This window comes from Condylura cristata, unplaced genomic scaffold (assembly GCF_000260355.1).
Source record: "Condylura cristata isolate star-nosed mole 26May11 unplaced genomic scaffold, ConCri1.0 scaffold00008, whole genome shotgun sequence".
In the NCBI taxonomy this organism is placed as follows: domain Eukaryota; kingdom Metazoa; phylum Chordata; class Mammalia; order Eulipotyphla; family Talpidae; genus Condylura; species Condylura cristata.
Genome location: NW_004567109.1, coordinates 43,952,566 through 43,976,176, shown reverse-complemented (window position 1 = coordinate 43,976,176; position 23,611 = coordinate 43,952,566). Strand labels below are relative to the sequence as shown.

Here is a 23,611-nt window from a genome sequence, read left to right as displayed (position 1 = left end):
TTGTATATTCACTGTATTAAAGTCACTTTTCATTAAAGCTTTATATGTTTCGTCTTGTTGCGGCGGATGGCAGAACCCACTTAGAGCAGGCAGGTTTTGGGGCTTGAGGGGTGTCCCTCTCCCCCTGTCATATAACACATTTTGTCCTATAACATTACAACACAGAAGACAAAGAATATGATTTCTAAATCAAACACTTGAAGTTACCCATCTCCTTGTGGGCAAAAGTCCACCCTAAAGCGATTGGTCCAAAGCAAGGCCTGAAAGCCTGCCACAAGCCTAAAGCACCTGCTGGCCGTGAGCAATAGAAAAGGATCAGAAATGGCCAGACAAATCTGGGAGGAAAAGAGCAAAATCAAAATTAATATAAACACTGCCATAGTCAACCACCCTATGTGTCTCTCACCCACATCTGTTTCAACCAGTACAGCCGAGAAAAAAACGTGGTTTCTTCATCACTTACTCTCTGATCCTTGTGGCTTCCTCAGGTCTCCTTCCAGCTATCCATCCTGCTTCCTCTTGTCCAGATTCCTTCTCTTCTCTGCTTTTCTCTTCTCAGCTCCGCCCTTCTCCTGGGTGGTGCAGGGAACCTGGAATTTCCCCTTTTCCTAGGGACGACCCTGTTAACAGTGTGAAGAACAATGAGGGTTCTCAATCACTGTGGACTATGGGGTCTTTTGGCCTTGTGGCTCACAGCTTGTCTCTTGGTTCTTCACCGGCTTTCAGTATGCTATTGGGGTTCCAAATCAGCAGAACTGGCAGGCCTACCCAATTGGGTTGCCTGTCTGTGAGTCTTCACCCATGACTGCTGACACAAACACAAAAGGTCAATAATGGGTTTATTTACAAGTAAAAAAGGAAATGAACTACTCAGGGGAAAGGAGAGAGATAAGTTAATTAATGAGTCTTACCAGTTCCTCTGACTTGAACCACAATAGCATGCTAATAGCTGGTGAAGAGGCCTGAGGCAAGATGGGAAGAGACACAAGGCCCAGAGACCCCTGGAGCCCACATGTCTGGTTTTATCCCAACCTTCCTGCTCAGCTCCTCCTCAGGTCCCAGCATCCTTGATATTGATGGGATTTGGAGTTCCAGTATTTAAGGTGGGGGTGGAGTCCATGAAACCTGTATCTGTTACAAAAGATTATATCATTTCTTGAATAGCATATTTCTTTGTTCAGCATTTCTTGGAGCTGGGAAGCATGGCTATCAAAATTGATGTTTTTTGTCATATGATTACATCAATCACATAAAGTATGCTGGAATTAACTGCTATGGTTTTTGTTCTTCCTGGTTTTTCACTTTCCTCAAGTTTTCAATAATGTTAATGATGGAGTATAAAAATAGAAAAACTGGACAGGAGGCTCCACAAGACCTGAAATCTGGCTCACAAGGACTAGAGGTGAATATGGGGATAGAAAGGGTTAATATAGCCATTAACTGGCTATAGGAACTAAGAGCCTTAGGCATCAATGACTAGATCACAAAGCACAAAATCCTTGCAGGTATCAGGCTGCTGTAGAGGGTGTCAGGAGAGCAGACCTGAAGGTGAAGATAAGGAGATTGAGGACCAATGTAGAAATCTGGCCCTTTTTATATTTTATATAGTTCATTCAAAGTCACTGACAAAACTAGTCCATGGAGTGAGCCCCTCCCAAAGATAAGAAGACTACGGAGTTACAATCTCTACAGGGAACAGCAGTCTCTCTGCCCATCTGTGTTTATGTAGGTGCTCCTTTTTGCCAACTCTCTGTCCCTCTGTATGGCAGCAGCTTATCTGCCTGCCTGTGACCCGCCTGTGACCAGCCAGGGATTCTCTTCACTGCCCTTCCTCAGCAGAGGCCACTCTCTTCAAAGTCACCTGCCTGGGACCATGCAGGCCTCCCTCTTAGCAAACCACTCCCTTTTGGGCTAGCCCTTTCTGCCCAGTTGTGTCTATGCATGTGTCCTTTTTTTTTCTCCCTTTTATAGTATACCTGCCCTTTTGGATATAACTAAGGCTTTGTGTGGAGACATTTGCCTGAGACCTCACCAGTGCCGGTGAAAGGGGAATGCTGGTGAAACCTTTCCCAGAGTGAACCTAAATACCCCACTCTCAGAATCCAACAACTCCCAAAATGACAATATTAATTTTCAGTAAAAACATGGAAAAATGTTATATATTATGAGACTGGGAGTAATTTTTCTTTGGCATTGATTATAAGGGATAAAAACATCTAGGGGCTTTATTTTAGTTTAAATTTAATGTAAATCCAAATGTAATATAATTGTGTAAACAAAGCTACAGTAATCAGTATAAAATATGTCAGTGGCACTAAATGGTGAACCCATTAGTTCTGTACACGTAAAACGCAATGGAAGTGATGTGTATACTTTTGGATTCCATAGTTTAAAAGGGACATCAAATAAACTGGACTGTAAGTCATGCTGTTACAGGGCAGGAAGAGGAGACAGAGAAGGGAGAGAGGGGCACTATTGAACCCCCAAACCTGCCTGCTCTGAATAGGTTCTGCCATCTGCTGCATCAAGACCCCAACATGTAAGGCTTTAATGAAAAGTGACTTTAATACAGTGAATATACAATATGGAACACAAAGAGTATAACTTCTAAATCAAACACCTGAAGTTACCCATCTCCTCGTGGGCAAAAGTCAACCCAAAAGGGATTGGCCCAAAGCAAGGGCTGAAAGCCTGCCACAAGACTAAAGCACCTTCTGGCCAGGACCCATGGAAAAGGGTCAGAAATGGCCAGACAAATCTGGGAGGAAAAGAGCAAAACCAAAATCAGTATAAACACTGCCATAGTCAACCTCCCCATGGATCTCTCACTCACATCTCTTTCAACCAATCCAGGGCCAAGAAATAAACACAGTTTCTTCACTTGCTCCCTGTTCCATGTGACTACCTCGTGTCTCCTCTGGCTTTCCATCCTACTTCTTCCTCCGCAGGCTCTTTCCCTTCTCTTCTTTTCTCTGCTCAGCTCCACCCTCCTCCTGGGAGGGGCAGGGAATCTGGAACTTTCCCTTTTCCTAGGGACCACACTGTGACATGGAAACATTTATTTTCCTATGACAGGAGAATACAGGGTATCTGAAGAACTGCCATAAAGAGTAAAGAGTGGTTTAGTTTTTTTTTTAATTGAGGTTTATATATTTATACCATTTATTATCACCTGCCGTAAGTGAAAAATTTAGTGATTTTAGTAAATTTACTGAGTTGTGCAGTCATCACCACAAACCAGGATTTCAACATATTTCTATCACCCCCCCAAAAAAGTTTCATGTTCATTCACAGTCAATAAATACCTCTTGGTTGTTTTATTGTTACAGGGTTAATTGTGATTGTTATGTTGAAATATTAGAGAAACATCTCAAAACTTTATTTCTTCAGCTTAATTTTCCCCCTGCTTAATAATACCTAATGAAAACTAGCTAAGAGGGCTCTGAATTATGTCTTCTTAGTGAAATGACAGCTCTATCATTATATACTAGTTTTTATCTCTAGCAACATTCCTTTTAAGTTTTTTTCTGTCAGGTTAACATTCCTATTCCTCTTTCTTTTGATTGGTGTTAGTATGGTATATCTTTCTCCATTTTAATCCACATGCTTTATGTTTAAAGTGGATTTCTTGTAGATAACATAGTTGGGTCTGTTTTCTCAACTCCACTAAAAAATATTTTAATTGGTGCATTTAAACCATTTATTAACATTCATAGTGATTATTGATGTAGTTGAATTAAAATTATTTGACATATCATTACTGTTTTCTATTTGTTGCCATTGTTCTTAGTTCCTATTTTTTCTTCCACTCTTTCTGGTTTTGAGCATAGATATTATATAATTTTCTCTCCTTTTTTAGCATGTAGTCATAGCCCTTTTTATCTCAATCTTAATGCTTGCCTTAAAGTTTGTAATACATATTATAACTGAAATAAATTCTATTTCAAATAGTACTGAACTTTTCCCTAGGTGGTATGGTATCTTAAAATAAGAATATTAACTTGATTCCTTCCAACCATCCCTATGTAATTGCTGTCTTTCCATAATTCTGGAGTTCAGTGTCCTGTTCTCCATTTAGTTAATAATGTCATAACTAATACTTACAATAAGTTACTGTGCTATAGACCTTCTTACTTAGTATGTGCTTTTAATACATTCTCTTTTTAACTTATAATAATGTATCTGAATTCCTAAAATTCAGGAGGTAGGGTGGAGAAATGTTGAAGAATATAAAGGTACCTAAAATTGCAATGAATGATACTGATTCTAGAGAGGCATTGAGTGAATCTCTAGTCATTGAGTCCAGAGATCACTGACACAATGAAAAAGCATTCTTTGAAAATTTCTTTTAAATTCATACAGACATTTGAAAAGGAAAGAAGTACACAGAATAAAGGTTTTCTTTTTACTTCAGTATTTGATTTCAGTATTCACTAATTATAACTTGCATAATTCCCCTTCATGTTTTGCCACCATTATTTTTTTAATGGAAAAATTGGGGAACAGATGAGACTTAACTATTGATGTACATTGTATTTTATAAAAACATGGTTCTTATGCTGTGATTACAATATATATGATAATTTTTAAATTAGCACTTCAGTCAACACAAACTAATGAAAGGCTTAACTGTCAATGATACTGATTGCTTTTTACTTTGAAACTATAATTGGTGGCCTGATACTTTCTTTAATGTGTTGCTGTACTTAAACTAAATTTGTCTTTTGAACACTACATTAGTATTTGAACTTGACAATATACACATTTGTATATACATTTCACGAAGTATTTATGAAATTTTGCAAGTGTAAAAGGAATAAGAAGTAGGTGGTTTCCTCCTTAATGGTTATATTGGAAACTGGAAGCATTTGGTAACCACAAGTTTTTTTTTAAATAACATAATAGTTTATTGTTACATCATTTTGTGCCTTTTTCCATCTCAGTTTTAATCCTGGTGGGCTTCCCACCACCAAATCACCCTTGTTCCATCACTATAGTCCAGTGTACTTCCCTTGCCCCCTTTTTTGATCCCACTCCACCCCCATAAAATGTCTCTGGTATATTGTTGTTCATTATTATTGTTACTTTTCCCCTGGTCCTTTATGCTCCTGCTATGACCAAAACCATCTGATATTTTTTTCTTTCTGGCTTATTTCACTAAGCATCAACCCTTCCAGCTCCATCCACATTGCTGCAAAAGGCATGTCTTTATCTTTTTTGATTGCTGAGTTATATTCCATTGTGTATATGTACTGCACCTTTTTAACCTAGTCATCTACTTTTGGGCATTTGGGTTGATTCCATTTCTTTCCTATAGTAAATAAAGCAGCAATAAACATGGTGGTGCATGCGTGGCTTTAAATCACTGTTTTTGTGTTTTTGGGATAGATACCTAGGAGTGGAATTCTGGGTCATATTGAAGCTCCATTTTTAGCAGTTTGAGAAACCTCCAAACACTTTTCCATAGTGGGTAACCCACCTTGTAAGCAGAAGAGAAGTTATCAATTGCATTGTTGTTTAGCTTGCCCTTGGTGGGCAATTTATTTATTTGTTATTTATCTTTAAATATTTAGAAATAGAATACAGAGCTGTGGTATAGGCCAGACTTGCAGGGGCAGTGAGAGGATTCACCAGAGACAGAGGGGGGAGCAGAACAGGCTGACGGCAGGTCAGGAGAGGTCTGCTGTGCCATGTAGGTCAGCTCCAATGCATTCTGTTGATGGTCAGTACTATTGCTACAGAGAACATGAATATAAAGTAATTTATGTATGAGAATTACTGATTTTAAGATTATTAAACTTATTCTAGAATTCATATTACACTGAAAATTCAATTGGAATGATTTAAAAATTAAAATATATAAAACAAAATCAGTTAACATGAACTCAAGTTATATTTTCAAGCACACAGGATAAGATTCAGTATTAAAGCATTAAGTTAATTCACAGTGACACAAAATATAAGGAAGAGTTATACTCTGAAGTAAGCTTCTTACAAAACAAACCACATAGAGTATCTGGATACATTTCCTTATGTAACCCCAATACACCCTCGTCAGTAAAGATCTGAAAGACAAGGTAAAAGTTAGTTTTATTATAACATTATAAAGGAAACTCACTTGAAAATTATACAAGATTATTAATATATGTTGAAAATATTTAATATTTAATATGGGAATTCACATATTCCCATATCTCTCAGTTTTTTTCTCAGGTATTTTGGTACATTGTTTATATGACTATAGATTTCTTTCAGAATTGCTACTGACCTGTAGATATTTATAGAGACTCCCTGGATGAGATTATTACAAAATATACTTCTACCCTTCAAAATTTGATAATATAATCAAGAATTATAATTTTTGAAACTGTACTCATTGTCTTTTTACTGATTAACTTTTCTTCTTTTTGCTTAGGATTTAATTAGGTTTTCTTTAGTTTCCAATCAAGTTCAGATTCTTTATTTTAGATCTTTTCTAATACAGACATATATTATAAATTTACATTATATACTACTTGCACTGTATCTTACAAATTCTAATAAGGTACATTTTCATTTAGTTTAAAATGTTTTAAAATGTTTTTAATCTTTTTCCTTGAACCATGTACTATTTGGAGTTATATTTAATCTCCACATATTTTGGAATTTTCTATCTTTCTTTCAATTATTATTGTCTCCTTTAATTGTAATCTCAGAAATTACATGTACAATTTTTATTCTTCTAAATTTGTTAAAATTATATTTTTGACCCATCATTTGGTCTATCTTGCTAATATTCCATCTAAATTTGAGAAGAATGTGTAATTAGCTGCTGTTGGAGCAAGAAGTAAATAGATATCAATTATCCAATTGATTGATGGTGCTATGCAGTTAAATTATGTCCTTATTGATTTGTGTGTGTGTGTGTGTGTGTCTGCTGGACATAGCTATTTCTGATGGAGGGATATTGAAGTCTACAACTATAATAGTGAATTCACATATTCTCATATCTCTCAGTTTTTTTCTCAGGTATTTTGATACATTATTTATGTGACTGTAGATTTCTTTCAGAATTGCTATTGACCTCAATAATTGAATTCTATAGCTGATACTTTTGAGTGTCACATCTTGAAACATCTTGACTTTTATACTATAAACTTTGGTCATAAACTGAAATTAGCATATATTCAAGCCAAATATAAAAGTTAGGCCTTTGAAAGAAGAGCGTGAGTAAAGACTCCTGAAATTCTTTTCTGAAGAGGGAGTTTAAATGGTTGGAATGCATTGTGCAAATTTAATTTCATTTTAGGACCTGTACAGCTCAATAAGTTTGTAATAGTTGTATCTATATGTATATTTTTCCACATCTGACTTTATGTTCTGAAGACTATCAAGGTGCATACTCAATTACAGATCCTGGACCCTCAGCCCATAGACCAATACTATAGGAATAATGTGGCATTTGGGGATCTGCTTTTGATTAATTCTTTAGATTCTACTTTGATTTGAGGATTAGATTATAATGTTAAAGTTTGGTCAGAGTTTTCTAAAAGTAGCCAAACTAATGAAATAATGTGAAGGTTTATCTGAAATTTTTGCCCTTTTTTAGTCATTTGGATTGTGCCACATCCTAGGATACCTCTACTTTGTAGAAAGAGATTTTTCCAATGGAAACGGTAGATCGTCCCACCAGTTGAGCTCATACATTGTCTTCTAAACAAATACTGGGTTAACTGTCTTGTCTGAAAGTTGAAATTACCCACAATAAAAGAAGCTTCATATTTGTGAAAATACTGTATAAAAGTATGTGAAAAACTGATTCAGATGTTCTAGAGAAAATTTGAACTAAAAGAGTTCTAGATCTTAAATGTCTATAAAAATATTGTGAATTCAAATATCTTTTAAAATCAAATATTTATAGCAGTTGAAGTCCTGATTGTACCTTTATATCATCAAGCTGCAATTCTCTCAAAAGTTACTACTCTTCTGACGTGGGGGTTCATCATTCAATGCACTTCTTTAAGTTTTCTTTTAACCAGACTTAGTATGGAAGCTATGATAAGGTATTCTTTTGTTTGTTTGTTTTAGTCAACTTGCCTGGCGCCTATATTTTTATCTCAGCTATTTCACTAACTCTGTGATCTATAAGTATTAGAAAAAGGAAGTTTGTCTTTTTCTTACTGATTAGTTAATTGATGAGAACAGTAATAACAGTGTTCAGTTGCAATTATGTAATGTTTAAACGTTTGAGGTGATCTTAGAAGTTTTATGACAATTAGATTCTTTTTAATTAAAGAAGATTTTTTTAAGGTTTATTTATTTATACATACAGAACTGGAGTACAGGCCAGAGGTGTAGGGGTGGTGAGAGGATTTTCCAGAGGCAGATTGGGGAGCAGAACAGGCCCACTGACCAAGTATACTGCTGAGGAGAGCAGTGGGCCGGTTAGGAGAGGTCTGCCCCCCATGTTGGTCAACTCTGGGGCAGGCATCAAGCTCATGCTGAAGTGACTTTAGCTTCTTAGTGCTGTGCTTTAACCCACTGAACCACCATGGAGGGCCACAATTAGATTTTTTTTTTAAATTTTTTTAAAGATTTATTTATTTGTGCATACAGAACTGAGGTACAGGCCAGAGGTTCAGGGGCGGTGAGAGGCTTCACCAGAGACAGAGTGGGGAGCAGAACAGGCAGATCTACGAAGTACACTGCTGAGGGGAGCAGCGGGCGGGTCAGGAGAGGTCTGCCTCGCCATGTGGATCTCCTCCCGGGCAGGCCGGGATCCAACGCATGCGGAAGTGGCTTTAGATTCTCAGTGCAGTGCTTTAACCCGCTGCGCCACCAGGGAGGGCCAATTAGATTTTTTAATATTAACTTTTCACCTTGTTTATTCTGAATACATATTAGCAAATATATTATTTTCACAGAGCCTTTTTTGATATTAAAAAATTACTGAAAGTAAGTTCTTATTTTTCTAGATGTTTCATGGAACAATCACAAAGGAGCTAACCAGTCATGAAGAATGGCGTCATTATAATGAAAACATTGTAGAAGATCAGAAAGATTTCGTTTTTGTGAAGTTCAATGGCCTTCACTTAAAATCTATGGAAAATTTGCAATCTTTTGTATCTCTTAGAATATGTATCTTCTCAAACAATTTTATTACAGATATTCACCCACTGCAAAGTTGTATAAAATTGATAAAGCTTGATCTCCATGGAAATCAGGTAAGCAATAGGTATCATAGATATTTGCATCTAAATAGAATTAAAATTTAATAAGTGCTTATATGATTAATTCACTATATTTTTCCAAATAGCCTTTTACCTAACATATAAACAAAGTTTTAAAAAATAAATGAAAATATTAAATATGTAAACATGAAGTTTTAAAAATAAGCAAAAATTTTAAATAAAAAATTATAAACATTGAGTGACTTGGTTTATTTTACTTTTTATTAATAGTTTTTACATTAATAAGAATATGTTGTGACTCCTTAATTCTTTTTTAAATGACATGTACTTGGTGTATATTCATTTCAGGTATACAGCATAATAATTTGGTATTTGTATATATTACAGTATTTTTAAGTGACGTCCATCAAAATGAGTTTGTATCTCCTTATGATGAGAACTTTAAGAACCTAGCAACTTTCAAATTCACCTTACTATAGATTATATTATCAAGTCTTACTTATTTTATAACTGGAATTTTCTATCTTTTGAACATTTATATATACTTCTACCATATGTCTCACAATCAGAAAGCTGTTCACTATTTATGAGTTTGTTAGAATTTGATATTTTGAGATTGTACAGATGAAAGATTATCTGACATATGCCCTTGACTTATTTCACTTAGTATAATATACATTTAAGTTCTACCTATGTTGTTGCAAATAAAGAAAAAAAATTCTTTAAGGATGAGTAATATTCCAGTATTATGTGTGTGTGTGTGGGTATGTGTGTATTTGCTAAGGCATTTTCTATCCATTTATCCATCAATGAACACTTTCTCCATGTTTTAGCATGTTGTAAATAATACAACAGTGAGTCTGGGCTGTATTTATCTTTTTTGAATTAATGTATATACTTGCTTAGTACAAATAACCAGAGGTAGAATTGCAGGATCATCTAGTAGTTCTTTTTTCAATTTTTTTGTGAAAACTCACTACTATTTTTCAATGTGGCAGCTCCAATTTTTTTTTTTTTACCAGCAAATACCATGGATTTCCTTTTTTTGTCATTTTTTCCCTGCACTGTTATCTCTTATCTTTCTGAGGATAGCTATATTGATGGGTATAAGCAATATCTCATTCTGGTTTTGATTTGAATTGACCTGACTTGTGATTTTGAGCACCTTTGTATGTACCTGCTGGCTATTTCAGTGTTTTGTTTGCAAAAATGCTACTTAGATTCTCTGCCCATTTTTAATTGTTTTATTTTCTTGCTATTGAGTAATATGAATTCTCCATTTATTTTGAATATTCTCATTGGATATATGATATGCACATATTTTTCCCCCATTCTGTAGGTTACCTTTTCATTTTGTTAGTTTTTTTTTTCTTTGACTTACAAAAGCCTTTAAATTTGTGTGTCTTACTGGTTTTTGCTTATGTTGCTTTTCTCTTTTGTTGTCATATCCAAAAAGTGATGTTTAAAACTGATGTCTAGGATGAGGTCACTCTCCAGTTCATTGTTTTGCATGTGTTTGTCATAGTTTCCCAGTGCATTTTATGGAAGAAATTATTCTTTTTGGATTGTATATTCTGGTTCCTTTGCCATAAATTAATTGAAAATATTTGTGGGATAATTTCTGTATACTTCATTGTGTTCCATTGAAATGGTTTTTGTTTCATGCTAATGCCATACTATTTTGATTACTATGGTTTTGTAATAGAGATGGAAATCAGGAAATCTGATTGTCCTGGTATTGGTCTTTTGTGATATTGTTTTAACTACTCTGGATATTTTGTGATTTTAAAATTGTTCTATTTTTTGTGAAAAATATTAGAGGAATTTTGTTAGAAATTGTATTGAATCTTTAAATTGCTTTTGTGGTATATATATTTTAACATTATTTCTTCAAATCCATGATTATGGAATGTCTTTCCATTTCTTTGTGTATTCTTCAGTTTCTTTTAATCTTCTTCTGATCTCTTACTCTCTTGGTTAATTTTATTTGATATTTTTTCATATATGCAGCTGGCACTGTTTTCTTAATTTGGCTTTATGATAGCTATTAGATATAGAAATGCAACAGAAATTTATATGTTGTTATTGTAGCTTGCACTTATACACCTTATTTATTAATAGCAACAGGTGTCACTTGTAATTGATGACAGTTTTACTACTTCCTTTCTGATTTCTATGACTTCTATTTCTTTTTCTTGCCTGTTTGTTCTGGTTAAAACTGGCAGTAAATAATAGATGTAGTGAGGTGGGTAAGCTTGGAGGGAAAGCTTTTAGCTTTTCACGATTGAATATGATGTTAGGTGGGAGCTTTCATATATGCCATATATTTTGTTTAGGAATATTTTTTCTCTACCAAGTTTATTAAAATTTTTTATAATGAAAGAATATCAAATTTTGTCAAATTTTTTCTCATTGAGATAATAATATTATAGTTATATTTGATTGATATTACATATAACATTGATTTCTTTATGTAAGAAAAATATTTTAGAAAGTTTAAAAAATCAACTGATTAAAAAGACATTTTTTGCTGAACAAACATATGTTTGTTCACTTTATTGTACTTATAATGACAAAAGTTACTCTGTCTTTGCCCCAGTAATCACTTGGATAATTAGAAATTCTCCTTTTACTTATTAACGAGAAATTCCCCTGTTGGGAAAAACTGAATTTTAGAAGATATTTAGATACTCTGTTTTACACTCATTTTTTAGGAAATAGTTGAACTTAAAGTATTATTACTGTGATTGATATTTCAGATAAAGAGTCTACCAGATACCAAATTTTGGAGTCGACTTAAGAATTTAAAACTCCTCTATCTTCATGACAATGGATTTGTAAAGTTAAAGAACATATGTACATTATCTGCCTGTCCAAACCTCATTGCCCTCACGATGTTTGATTGTCCAGTAAGCCTTAAAAAAGGATATAGACATGTTCTTGTTAACAGCATATGGTCTCTTAAAGCACTAGATAATCATGTGATTTCTGATGAAGAAATAATTCAGAACTGGCACCTTCCTGAAAGATTCAGAACATGTAATCACCGACTTTACTTTAATTTTTGCCCTGCTTTGAAAAAGGTAATTGGCTTCATTAAGGTTTAATTTTATGTGAAGTTTATGGAAGTAAAATTTTACTTTTTAAATTCTAAACCTTAATATTTTCTTTCACTTATATAAAATATTCAGGAAATATAAAATATCAGGAAATAAATTAGTAATATATCTGAAAATTTATAAAAGCTAATATATAAAAATTAGTAAGCATATAATATTTATAGAATCAAGATTTTGATATTTTGTTACTTGAAAGTAGGTCTCAGTTTTTTTTAAATTCTCTAACAATTCCATTGGAAATTTTTTAATGTCTGAGTGGACAATTTGGATTATTAATGGAATGGAAAATAATAAAATAATAAAATCCTAAGCAATTTTGTGATTTCAAAAGTGCAATTGTGTGGTATATTCAAATCTTTATTTTAATATTTTTAAATATTGAAAGAAATGATTGGAAAATGATACATACTTGTGGGCTACAAAATACTTGAATGGGTATATAAGATTGTAAGAAAATATATCATGATATATCAATATTAGAGGAAATAAACCATATGAGAATTCAAAAGTAGAAGTTAATAATGAACCTCTTAGAAAATCTGGTACAAGATATGGGTGGGAAGTAAAAATTATGTTGCAGAACAGCATTTATAGTATGTTCTAAATGTATATAAATCTGTAAATATACATACTTTGAAAATTGATGAATAATAGAAAATTATTTGAACAGTGATAACATCTGAGAGGGTGTGTATTAGTGAACATGCTATTTATTACAGCACAATTTACAGTATCTAAAATGTGGAAACATCCCACATGCTTAACAGTGGATGGATAGATAAAGAAGATATATTATAGATAAACAATGGAATACCAGTTGGTCCTAAAAAAGGATAAAACCTTGCCATTTGTGAGAACATGGATGGACCTTGAGGAAATTTATGCTACGTGAAATACTTTAGAATAAAGGAGTTAGAAATTCACTCATTATGTAATATAAATAAAAGGAACAAACAAAACAGAAAAGAAGACAAACCCTGAGACTTGGATAACTTAAGATAGTTACCAGTGGGTAAGGAATGGAAGGAGAATGGGTAGAAGGGTTAGATTAGTTGTTGATGAATGCTGCCTGGATTTTTGGTGGTGGGCATTGTGAGTCTATGCAGTTGTTGAAGTGAGAAAATATATGTTGGAACCAATAGAGTGTTGTGTATTTATCTTGCCACAAACAAAAACTTATAGATAATGGAATACAGAATTAAATGAAAAAATTTAAAACTATAAAACTTAAAAGAAAAACTGAAGGAAATATTCTTAGACTTGACCAAAAAGCACAATCTTTAAAAGAAAAAAATACATAAATATTTTATAAGTCTCTTAGTAATGGCCCTCCCTGGTGGCGCAGCGGGTTAAAGCACTGCACTGAGAAGCTAAAGCCACTTCCGCATGAGTTCGATTCCCATCTGCCCCGGAGGTGACCACATGGTGTGGCAGACCTCTCTTGACCCGCCCGCTGCTCCCCTCAGCAGTGTACTTCGTCAATCTGCCTGTTCTGCTCCCCACTCTGTCGCTGGTGAAGCCTCTCACCGCCCCGAGCCTCTGGCCTGTACCCCAGCTCTGTATGCATAAATAAATAAATCTTTTAAAAAAAAAAAAGTCTCTTAGTAAAAGACTTTATTAAGCATTGAAAATGAAAGCTACAGAGTTGGGGAAAGGACTGAAATGAACATTTTTAAAAGATAATAGTTAATTTTAGTGGGGAAAGTTTCAGTAGGGTTTTGTTTGCTTTTATATATTTGTACACTGTTATATTATTATTTTTCTAGATTTTAATTAAAAATAATTATTTTATTTATGCTTCCAAGAGCTGGGGTATAGGTCAGAGTTGTGGGGTTGGAGGGTGAGAGGGTTCACCAAAGATAGAGTGGGGAGTGGAACAGGCAGATCTACTGGAATACACTGGGGAGGGGAGCTGCAGTTAAGACAGGAGAAGTCTGCTGTGCCATATGGGTCAGCTCCCTTGCCTGCATCATGCTTTAGTGGGTCCAGTTAACTTCATAGTGCTGAGACTTATCCTTGTGTCATCAGGGTAGCCCCTATATTTTTGATTTTTAATGGTGCTGGATTTTGGTGAATTTTTTTCTTAAGCTTGAGAATTGACTATTTTGTGTCTGCAAAGTATTTATTAGGAATAAAATAATAGTCTTTGTAGTTAGTGTGAGGAGTTTCACACAGATTCTCACCATTTTATCAGACTATTAAAATGACTATAGTGAGTTTACTCTATTTGTACTAAAGACTTGTGGGATTATTATAATTTACCTGTTTCAAATATGATGAGATAAATTGCACCAAATTAGGAAATTGTGTTGAAAAAAACTTCCCAGTTGGGACAGAAAAAAATATACTCTCAGGACCAGATACATAAAGAAGTAAAAACATAGGAATAGGAAAGGACAGAAAACTATATCAATTAAAATACATTTAGAATATCAAATTAATTGTACTAATTGTATCTAGTTACATATATATATATACACACACACATATATTCTGAACAGTATTTTAGTTTTAGCTAAATACTAAAGTACCCTTTTTAAAAGATTTATTTATGTATGTGTATAGAACTGGGGTACAGGCCAGAAGTGCAAGGGGTGAGAGGATTCACCAGAAATAGAGTGGGGAACAGAACAGGCAGATGTACTGAGAAAAACTGCAGTGCCATGTAGATTACCTCCTTGGCCTGGGATTGAACCCTGGCTGCAGTGGCTGTGATAGCTTTGTAGTGCTGCACCACCAGGAAGGGCCCTAAACTACCCTTTTTAAAAACACATTTTCTGTTAGAAAACAAATTTGCTCTCTCTCATGAGTCATATCAGAAACCCAAACTATTCTTCTCAAGTGACTGCAAAATGCACTATATCAGTTTTCTTTGTGTGGATTCACAAGATACTTACAGTTCTTTAGGTCCTCTCCATGATACTATTTTTCAGAAATCAACATGATTTATACAGTTAGCTTACAGAAGCATCTAGAATGGAGAGTTACCATTATGGACTTTGCATGTTGTATATAGAATTGAAATTATTTGGTAAAACTAATTATTGATCTTCTAAAATTATGAAAGTCAACATGAAAATAGATATGAAAACATTTAACTGTTGTTCCTATAAGATAGTTCTAAACATTTAAATAATTAATGCCTTTAGAACGCCAAGTTTAAAATGTCTTTTGGAAATACTTTAATGAAATAAAAATATTAAATATATTTTCTTTTTCAGGGATCAACCTATGAGACTGAATTTAATGATGTTAGATATATTATTGCAAAAATTAATACAATTTTGGCTCATAATTCACCAGTCTTGATTGTTCAAAGATGGACACGTGGCTTTTTAGTTAGAAAACATTTGAGGTAGGTCTCATTTTCTTTTACCATTTGTATATTAAAATAAGATGCCATGAAAATCAGTGGCAAAAGGCAATTGCCCAATAATACACATTTTCTGTTCTATATCGAAATGATGTTTTATGGACCATTTCAACCAGTTTCAAAGAAAGTGTCAGACTTTAGTAATATACTATTTAGCCTAATCAAAATTTGAAATTTAAAAAAAAAATTGCACTTGTATTTATTATATTTCTATTTTGTTTGGATGTAGACATAATTTGTGCTAAAATAGCTGCTGTTACTTTAATCTATCTTAAATTTTGGTTAATTATCTTTTCTTCTCTCTTTGTTCCTTGCATTACTTCTTGTACCTTACATTTGCAAGCTGAAGGAAAACTCTTCTTGCTAGAATCCTTTAATATTTTACTTGGGGAGCTCAGATGTAATAATCTGTCATCAGTTCATTTGCATTATTCATAACAAACATCAGCTATGAAAAAAATGAAAGTCTTTATTTTAATCTCAGATTATTGCTGGAGTTCAGATGATAGAAATAAAATTTGGTCTTGAAATAGAAGTAGAATTAAAATAAATGTACAGTGAGTCATGGTCATTTCTTGAGAAGGCAAAATAAGGAAGTTTCCCTGAAATGATAGTTACCATTGTATAGTAAGGCAGAGAAAATGATCTCCTACATTAGTCAGGATGTGCTAGCTGTACATGGCAATAATTCTGATAAAGATTTGAGGACAAACAGCAAAGCAAACCAAATGTATTGCTTATAACTTTTGAGAGATTTCATAACCAAGTTCAAACCAAGATACTGAGTGGGCTCACCAATGGGGATCCTTAAATGATTTGGAGTAAAACATATGTGTAAGAATCAGGCAATAGCTTCTGTTTATTTCTGTTTTGTTTGTCCCATTTCAAGTTTGTATGTACTTATATGAAATAAATGTTTAATTAAAGGGAATTTAATTAGAAATTAATTTTTAATTAGGATTAGGATTGAGTTTTTCTCTCTTAGAATCAAGGTTTTCTCTAACACTCATGCAACACAAGAGTTAAAAGCTTGTGCCTGGAACAATCTCTAAATTCAGCATTCATGCGCAGAATTTGAATGTACTCTGTGTAGAGTTCAGTAATGATATCTGTAATAATAGTATGCCATAGTGGTTCCAGAGAGATTGACTTGAGTTCTTCTTCTTGTTAAAGTGCTGTTCTATTAAGTGTATTACTTGACTACTCTGAACCTGAGTGTTCTTATGTGTTAAAATGCTATGAGCAGGTGCTAATATTTCATGTTTATAGGAGTTGAGATGAATATAAAGGGCCATGGCACTTGGCAAATGTGGGTATGACCTTCTTATTATATGCTTTATGTTTTAAAAATAATTATTTTATTGTTGTTGTTTAACTAATTCTTTCCTTGAATTTCCTGCTCCTAAGTATTAATATATTTATTGTAGATGCTGAGTGATCTTTCAAAAATACAAATCTAATTTTTTTCACCAACTTAATATTCTCTAGTGGTTCCCAATTTGTTAAGGAAAAAAAGGAAATATTTGCCCCTAAAAGTATATCATATATTTTATTTTCATAAGCATTTACCATATTGTATTGCAGTTGTCTGTATAGTCATCTATGGCTCCAGATAAACTGCACACAGTTTCTCTATTTAATAGAATACTTGATATATGTTAGGTGTTCAAAAAGTATTTCCTGAATTGATATGTACACCAATAAATGGAAATCAGAATCAGAAAAAATATTTCTGGATTTACTTATGGGAAAGGAAAATCAGAACTAACATACTACACTGTCCTCAGAAGTGCCTGACTATTCCCACAGCCTAAAGATCCTAGTGAGCAGCTCTCTCATATTTCTATTTCTAATCCTGAGTAATGTCTCTCCAGATCCAAATATTTTACACCTTACTTGAAATGTGCTTACTTAAATTGCTGACATATACAAACTTGATAATTTTAGAAAATTACGATTAATTCATCTTTTAGTTTCTCACTGTCACTTAATGAATGATAACATACAAGGGTAGTGCATATTTATTTTCTGAATGAAATATTGTGATCAGATTAGCAACCTCCTAAACCTAAGCAGTGGAAGGTATAGTGAGGTCATTGGTCAAATTTTTGGTTCTAAAATGTAAAAGAATGGGAAAAGTAGGGAAAAAACCATATGGAATGGGTAATACACATAAAGTACCATTTATATAATTTAATCTTTTTATACCATTTACATAATTTCAGTACAGCAGATCATTTATAAGTAGAACTTAAGATTCTAAACATTTTGCATGGGAAGGATATGTATTCAGGGTCAGACAGCTATAACATGTTGGGCATTTGTGTTCATTTTTAAAGGGTTTAGACTGTTATGTTAAATCTGTAAATATCATGTCCAGTCATTTAATATATTCCAAATTTGGTGCTATTTTTTAATCTATAACCCTGAAATCAACTATTTTCCAAGAGCCCTAGTCCCTTTACTGGGGAATCATATTTGCAATCAAAGATATCGAAAAATAGATGCACTCACTGTTCCTATAGTGTCATGGTTCTAACTCCATGTCAGTAGGTAGAATAAAAGGTGGACTACTTTTCCATGATGAATTCAGAGTGACACCTCTAAAGGTAACCTAACATAAAGGGCTCTTCTCTGCCTTCCTTCATTTCACATATTTCCCTTCTTCTTTACTGTCAATTCTGGTACTGACATTATCAGTGATTTTACTCATTTAATTCAAATAACCACAAAATAGTTTCAGAATTGTTATATGTAAGTACTATCAACAATAAACATTTAGTATTAAAAATATGTAGCAGGTTTCTTTTTCATGTTTTTAGAATGGAGATACATTATTAAAATAATTTGTTTAATAGATACTTGGTGTTATTATAATGTTAATTCCTGACCTAATTCTTTTCTTTTTAATTTTTAAATCTTTATTACATTCATTTTCTGTTTCTCTTATGGCATTCTCTTTTACAATTGTAATTATGTTTCTTCTAGTTTAGTACTTATTCTAGAAATTGTTTTAAATTTCTGATTCTTTGAGAGCCTCATCATTGGTTTTCTAAATTTGTGCTTCTATTTTATGTGGTTTGTATGCCTTTTACCATTTATTAATTTTATAAAAGTAAGACTTTATTTTAGAGTGATTTAAGTTACACAACAAAATTAAACATAGTATAGAAAGATTTTTAACATACTTTCAGTCCTTACTGATGCATAGCTTATTATATTATAAACATCTCCACCAAGTAGTATACATTTGTAAAACCTGACAAACTGACACTGACACTGAATCATTACCATCCAGAATCTATAGGTTATAGTACACTCTTACATTCTGTGGGTTGGACAAATGTATAATGGCATAATCCATCATATAGTATATAGTCATTGCACAAAAAATAATTTGTACTCCTCTAGGCCCTCTACCCAGTCCCTGACAATCAGTGATTTTTTTTATTACCTCTACTTTTGCCTATTCCAAAATGTCATATAGTCATATAGTATATTATATAGTATATCCTTATATTATACTCTAACTATATAGTATAATATATAGTATATCCTTATATTTAGCCACATCTTTTCCTGAATATTGCTTTCAAAATTTGTGTTTTTATTGCTTTCAAAATTTGTTTTTTTATTACTTTTGATATGTCTTGTATTTTTGTTTTCTTAATAGTGGAATATAATGTACTGGATAAAAGGAACTGTAGTAAATAGGTCTTATGAATTTAGTCCTGAGGTGTGTGTGTTGGGGGTAGCATTCTCCACTCTTGTGAGTTTGTTACTTTCCTTCTCCATGTGAAAGGCCCTTAGCAGTGTAGTTTGGATTTCCGCTAGGTCAATTAGGTACTGGTAACTTCCCAACAGGTTAGAGTCAGGTTTACTAGCTTCATTTGGGGGCAGGCCTTATTAAGAACAGAGTGCTGTGGGATATTTCAAAATGGTTCCCTTCTCCTTACTTCAGAAAGCAAAGTTTTTTTTTTTTTTTTTTGTCTGACATTTATTGTGAAACTTGGTTAAACTTTTGAAAGCAAATCTTACAATATTTTAGCAGCCACCTTAATCACTGGGTTCCCCCAGAATTTTTAACTTCCAGTCTTGTAAGTGAGCTGACAACAAATTCTCAATTAGGGTTCAGATTTTCCAAGCTGGGCACTGGTTGTTGTTAGTTTCCTCTTGAATGTCTGCTCAGATAAGCCATGGTGACTTTTATTATATTTGCTTATTTTTCTCTGAAATCTTAGGGACAAAAGGTTGTTCTGATTCTCTATAGTCCAAGAAGAGTCACTGGTTTTTAAATTTGGTCAGCTCTTTATTTGTTCGGATTATGATGACAATTGTCAAGTTTCTTATATAGAACTGGTTTTAAAATTATTGTGAAATAATACATTATAGTTTTTCATATTTTTTTGTTGGCTTGGTTGTATGGGTTTCTTTTGTTATTTAAAGGGTGCTATTTTTCTTCTTGCTCTTTCATAATTTTACAAAAAAAAAAAAAAAACCTGTATGGGAGTGGATTGTGATTGTTTTGTATTGCCTGCCATTAGCTATTTTGAACTTTAAGAAGATACTTTTCTTCAGGTTCCAAAGTCATTTCTGTGTGTGTATGTATGTTGTAATCTCCAAAAATCCCACAATTTACATTTCAGGTTCTCTGATTTAGGAGCACAGTTCCATTAATGTTGAGATCTATTCCCTTCTGTCTTCTCCATTGTCTCTTTCTACTGTTTTTTTTTGATTTGTCATCAAAAGATGTTTTCAGTTTGGACATTGAATTAAATTGAAACATTGACTATTAGGTTCTGGGGTTCATAGCTTCAGAATATTCTCTACCTTTCAGTTTTTACTAGTCTTCCCTTGTATTCACACAGTATTAGAGTATGCAAAATCCATATAGAATTCAGATTCTGTTATTAAATTTTCTCTCCCAAACCATTCAGGGAATGCCTTTAACTTGTTTTATTCATAGTGATCAGGTTCTTTATTCCTTTTATTTGTTCCCTCCTGTACAATTGCTAATGCTACTGTGGTCTTATGTAATGGGTGCCATTTTTTACATATTATAAAAGGTGAAAGATTTATGAGATCTGAAGTAAATCGGTATATTCCTTTATATTTTATTGTCCTGAGGATATCTTGCATATATTATTATTATAAATAATAAAAACTTTTTGCTATTTAGTTGTTATATCTGTTTTCATGAGGGAATCTGGATAACCTAACATTATCACTGCCAAAATTATTATCCCAAATGGTCTCACAAAGTATGGGTTGGTAAGCATGATTTATTAATTCTAAAAATTCATACTTGTTTCTTGTTTTCCAATACAAATTTGTATTATGATTTTCTGGATATTCTGAATTGTATGATTATGCATGTCTTTTTAATAGTTCTTTTAATGCCAGAGTTAGAGGTTATTATATATGCATATTTAAAGGTGAGATTGATTTGTAGTTTTGTCATTTATTTTCATATTATATTGAGCAGATATCTAGTAAAATGGGGGAGAGGTTGAGTGAGAGAGGATATCCTAGCCTTGTTCTGATCTTAAATGGAAAACATTTAGTATTTTATTGTACAATATTATATTTGTTGGTTGACTTTGGTTATCAGATAATAATTGAATATAAGGTTAAATAAAATAGTATAGAAATTAGTCTCACCTATTTATTTATTTAATAATATTTTAGGGTTACTAATAGAAAAATTTTAAACCTGTGGCTGACATTTTCTTTTGGCTAGTACTTATCTAGACTAATTTTTCTAAGAAAATAAAGTTATTTTACTGAAGAGGAAAAATAAAAAAGAACTCATACTGGTTACCTTTCATTTCTGAACGCAGCACCTTACCTTTCATTTCTATAGATAAATTTGGTCACATTCTCCCTGACATTCTATTATAAAATGCATGTCCTTAGAGTAGTACAAAATTATTTGTGGATTTATATAACTAAATACTTCTCAACACTCATTTATCCCTGAGTGAGTGTTGCTAACAAATCTTGTTGTTTAAATAGTTGTATATGGTAAAATATAAAATAATATTGCATTAAATTTACCAGGTTATCTAAGATGTAAATGAACTCAAAGTAGTTCTTTCACTTTGATAAAAAAGAAAAGCCTCAATGACAACTTTCCTTCTTTATATTTAGACCCTTTTTTTCATGCAAAAAACAGCAGAAGAAATTTATTAAAGAAAGTAACAAAAAATGGATTTATCTACCTAAGGGGTACGAAGACAGTTTCTTTAAGGATCTCTTTTATCAGCCTGAAACTAATATAAAAAGCAAGTTTTCACATTGGAGACATGTAAGTATAATTTACTACTTAAAAGAAAGTATTTTTAGTTAAGATGCTATGTTATAATTGATAAAGCATTCTTAAGAATTCCTTCAGTTATTTTAAATATCTTCCATTATATTGCTGATATTCTGCTTGAAATTTTCCTGATATTAGAAAAATCATACAGCTGTAAAAGTCATATAACTATATACTTTTGTGGTATATTAATGATTCTTATCAAAACTATTTTATAATCTTTATATATTTTTTCTGGTATTATTTTAATTAGTTGCTAATAGCAATATAAAAATCTTATTAGTAAAAAATTATAAATAAAATTTCATGCATTAAAGGCAGATAATTCTACATATAACATAATATTCATCCACTTGTTTTATGCCGTAATATATGTTAGTTTGAGCATTCAATGGAAACAGAAACTTGTATTTATTGAGTGCCTACTATGTACTTGGCACTGTGCTAGGTATTTTACATGTGTCATGTAAATTATTCACCACAGTACTGTCGTGTGTTTTTTTATGTGTTTTCATTTTTATAAACAATTTTAATAAGGTTTAGAGGTTGTTAGTCTATCAGAAGCCACATAATTACATGGCAATGCTGGAACTTAATTCTAGTTCATCTTACTCTAAAGTCAGTCTTTTCTTTTTAATTTAGGAAGTTTATTTTGATTTGGAAATCAGGCGGTAATTGTGTTGAATACTCAGCATTGTAGTATAGTTAACTGGATTGAATACTTTTTCATATTTGGTAAATCCCTGTGTTTGTGATACATTCCTTCAAATGTGATCCTGTTTCTTGGTGGCCTGAGCTACAAATATTTCCATTACTTTAATATGTTTAGAAAGGACCATAAAATGCCCAGTCTGTCATTAGTCTAATTTTAGTAAAATTGAAGACATGTGCTCTAGATTTAGCATAGAAATGTCCTCAAGCCTTAATTCCCACAGAGGTTACTTATTGAACACAAACATAGGTTTGAAAGGTAAATGTATTCTATTCAAAATGTTTTTCTCACTAGCTCTGAGTATCAACTCATTAATTTTCTCCAGATGATAGTATGCTTTATGAGTACTATGACTGTGAATATCATAAAAATAAAAAGTTCATGTAGGTGTTTTGACCCTCTATGAGGAATATAACCTCATTGATTTTACAAAAGCCAATACTTTTTTTATATTCTCTGTACAGAGGAAACTTTTTGTTAATATTGTATAATTCAGATATGATGATAAATAATTTGGATAGATAGATGGATGCACCCACACACACATTGACATATATAAGCACACGCTCATATAAGGTATATGTATATATACATATACCCAGACCTATCTGTCCATGTGTATATATGTTCTTCTGTCAAGTCAATTTTATATGTGTATATATTGACGGAATATTCATATTTCAAAGTTATTTCATTTCATATTTATGAGGTTACATATAACTTAACATTGTTGGGGCTTTGGAAGTCATTTGAATGTTATGAAATATTTTGTAAAATAAGGAGTTTTCTAAAACTTTAAAAATCAGTCTGTTCGCCGAGATCACCGCGTCCAAGCCGGCATAGGAATTGAGGACTGAAAACAGACTATAGACTCACTTACTACAAGTTTTAACCCAAACGAAAACACCCTGGACTCACTAG

At 32.6% G+C, this 23,611-nt stretch overlaps 1 protein-coding gene across 1 annotated transcript in view; it reads left to right on the top strand.

Moving 5' to 3' along the window:
• LRRIQ3 (leucine-rich repeats and IQ motif containing 3) overlaps positions 1-23,611 on the top strand; it is a 72,446-nt gene that overhangs the window by 2,451 nt on the left and 46,384 nt on the right. The window contains exons 2-5 of the mRNA XM_004679518.2: positions 8,955-9,203; positions 11,930-12,253; positions 15,511-15,644; positions 21,813-21,969. Coding sequence (XP_004679575.1) covers positions 8,955-9,203; positions 11,930-12,253; positions 15,511-15,644; positions 21,813-21,969 — 864 coding nt within the window. The remainder of the gene's footprint in view (positions 1-8,954; positions 9,204-11,929; positions 12,254-15,510; positions 15,645-21,812; positions 21,970-23,611) is intronic.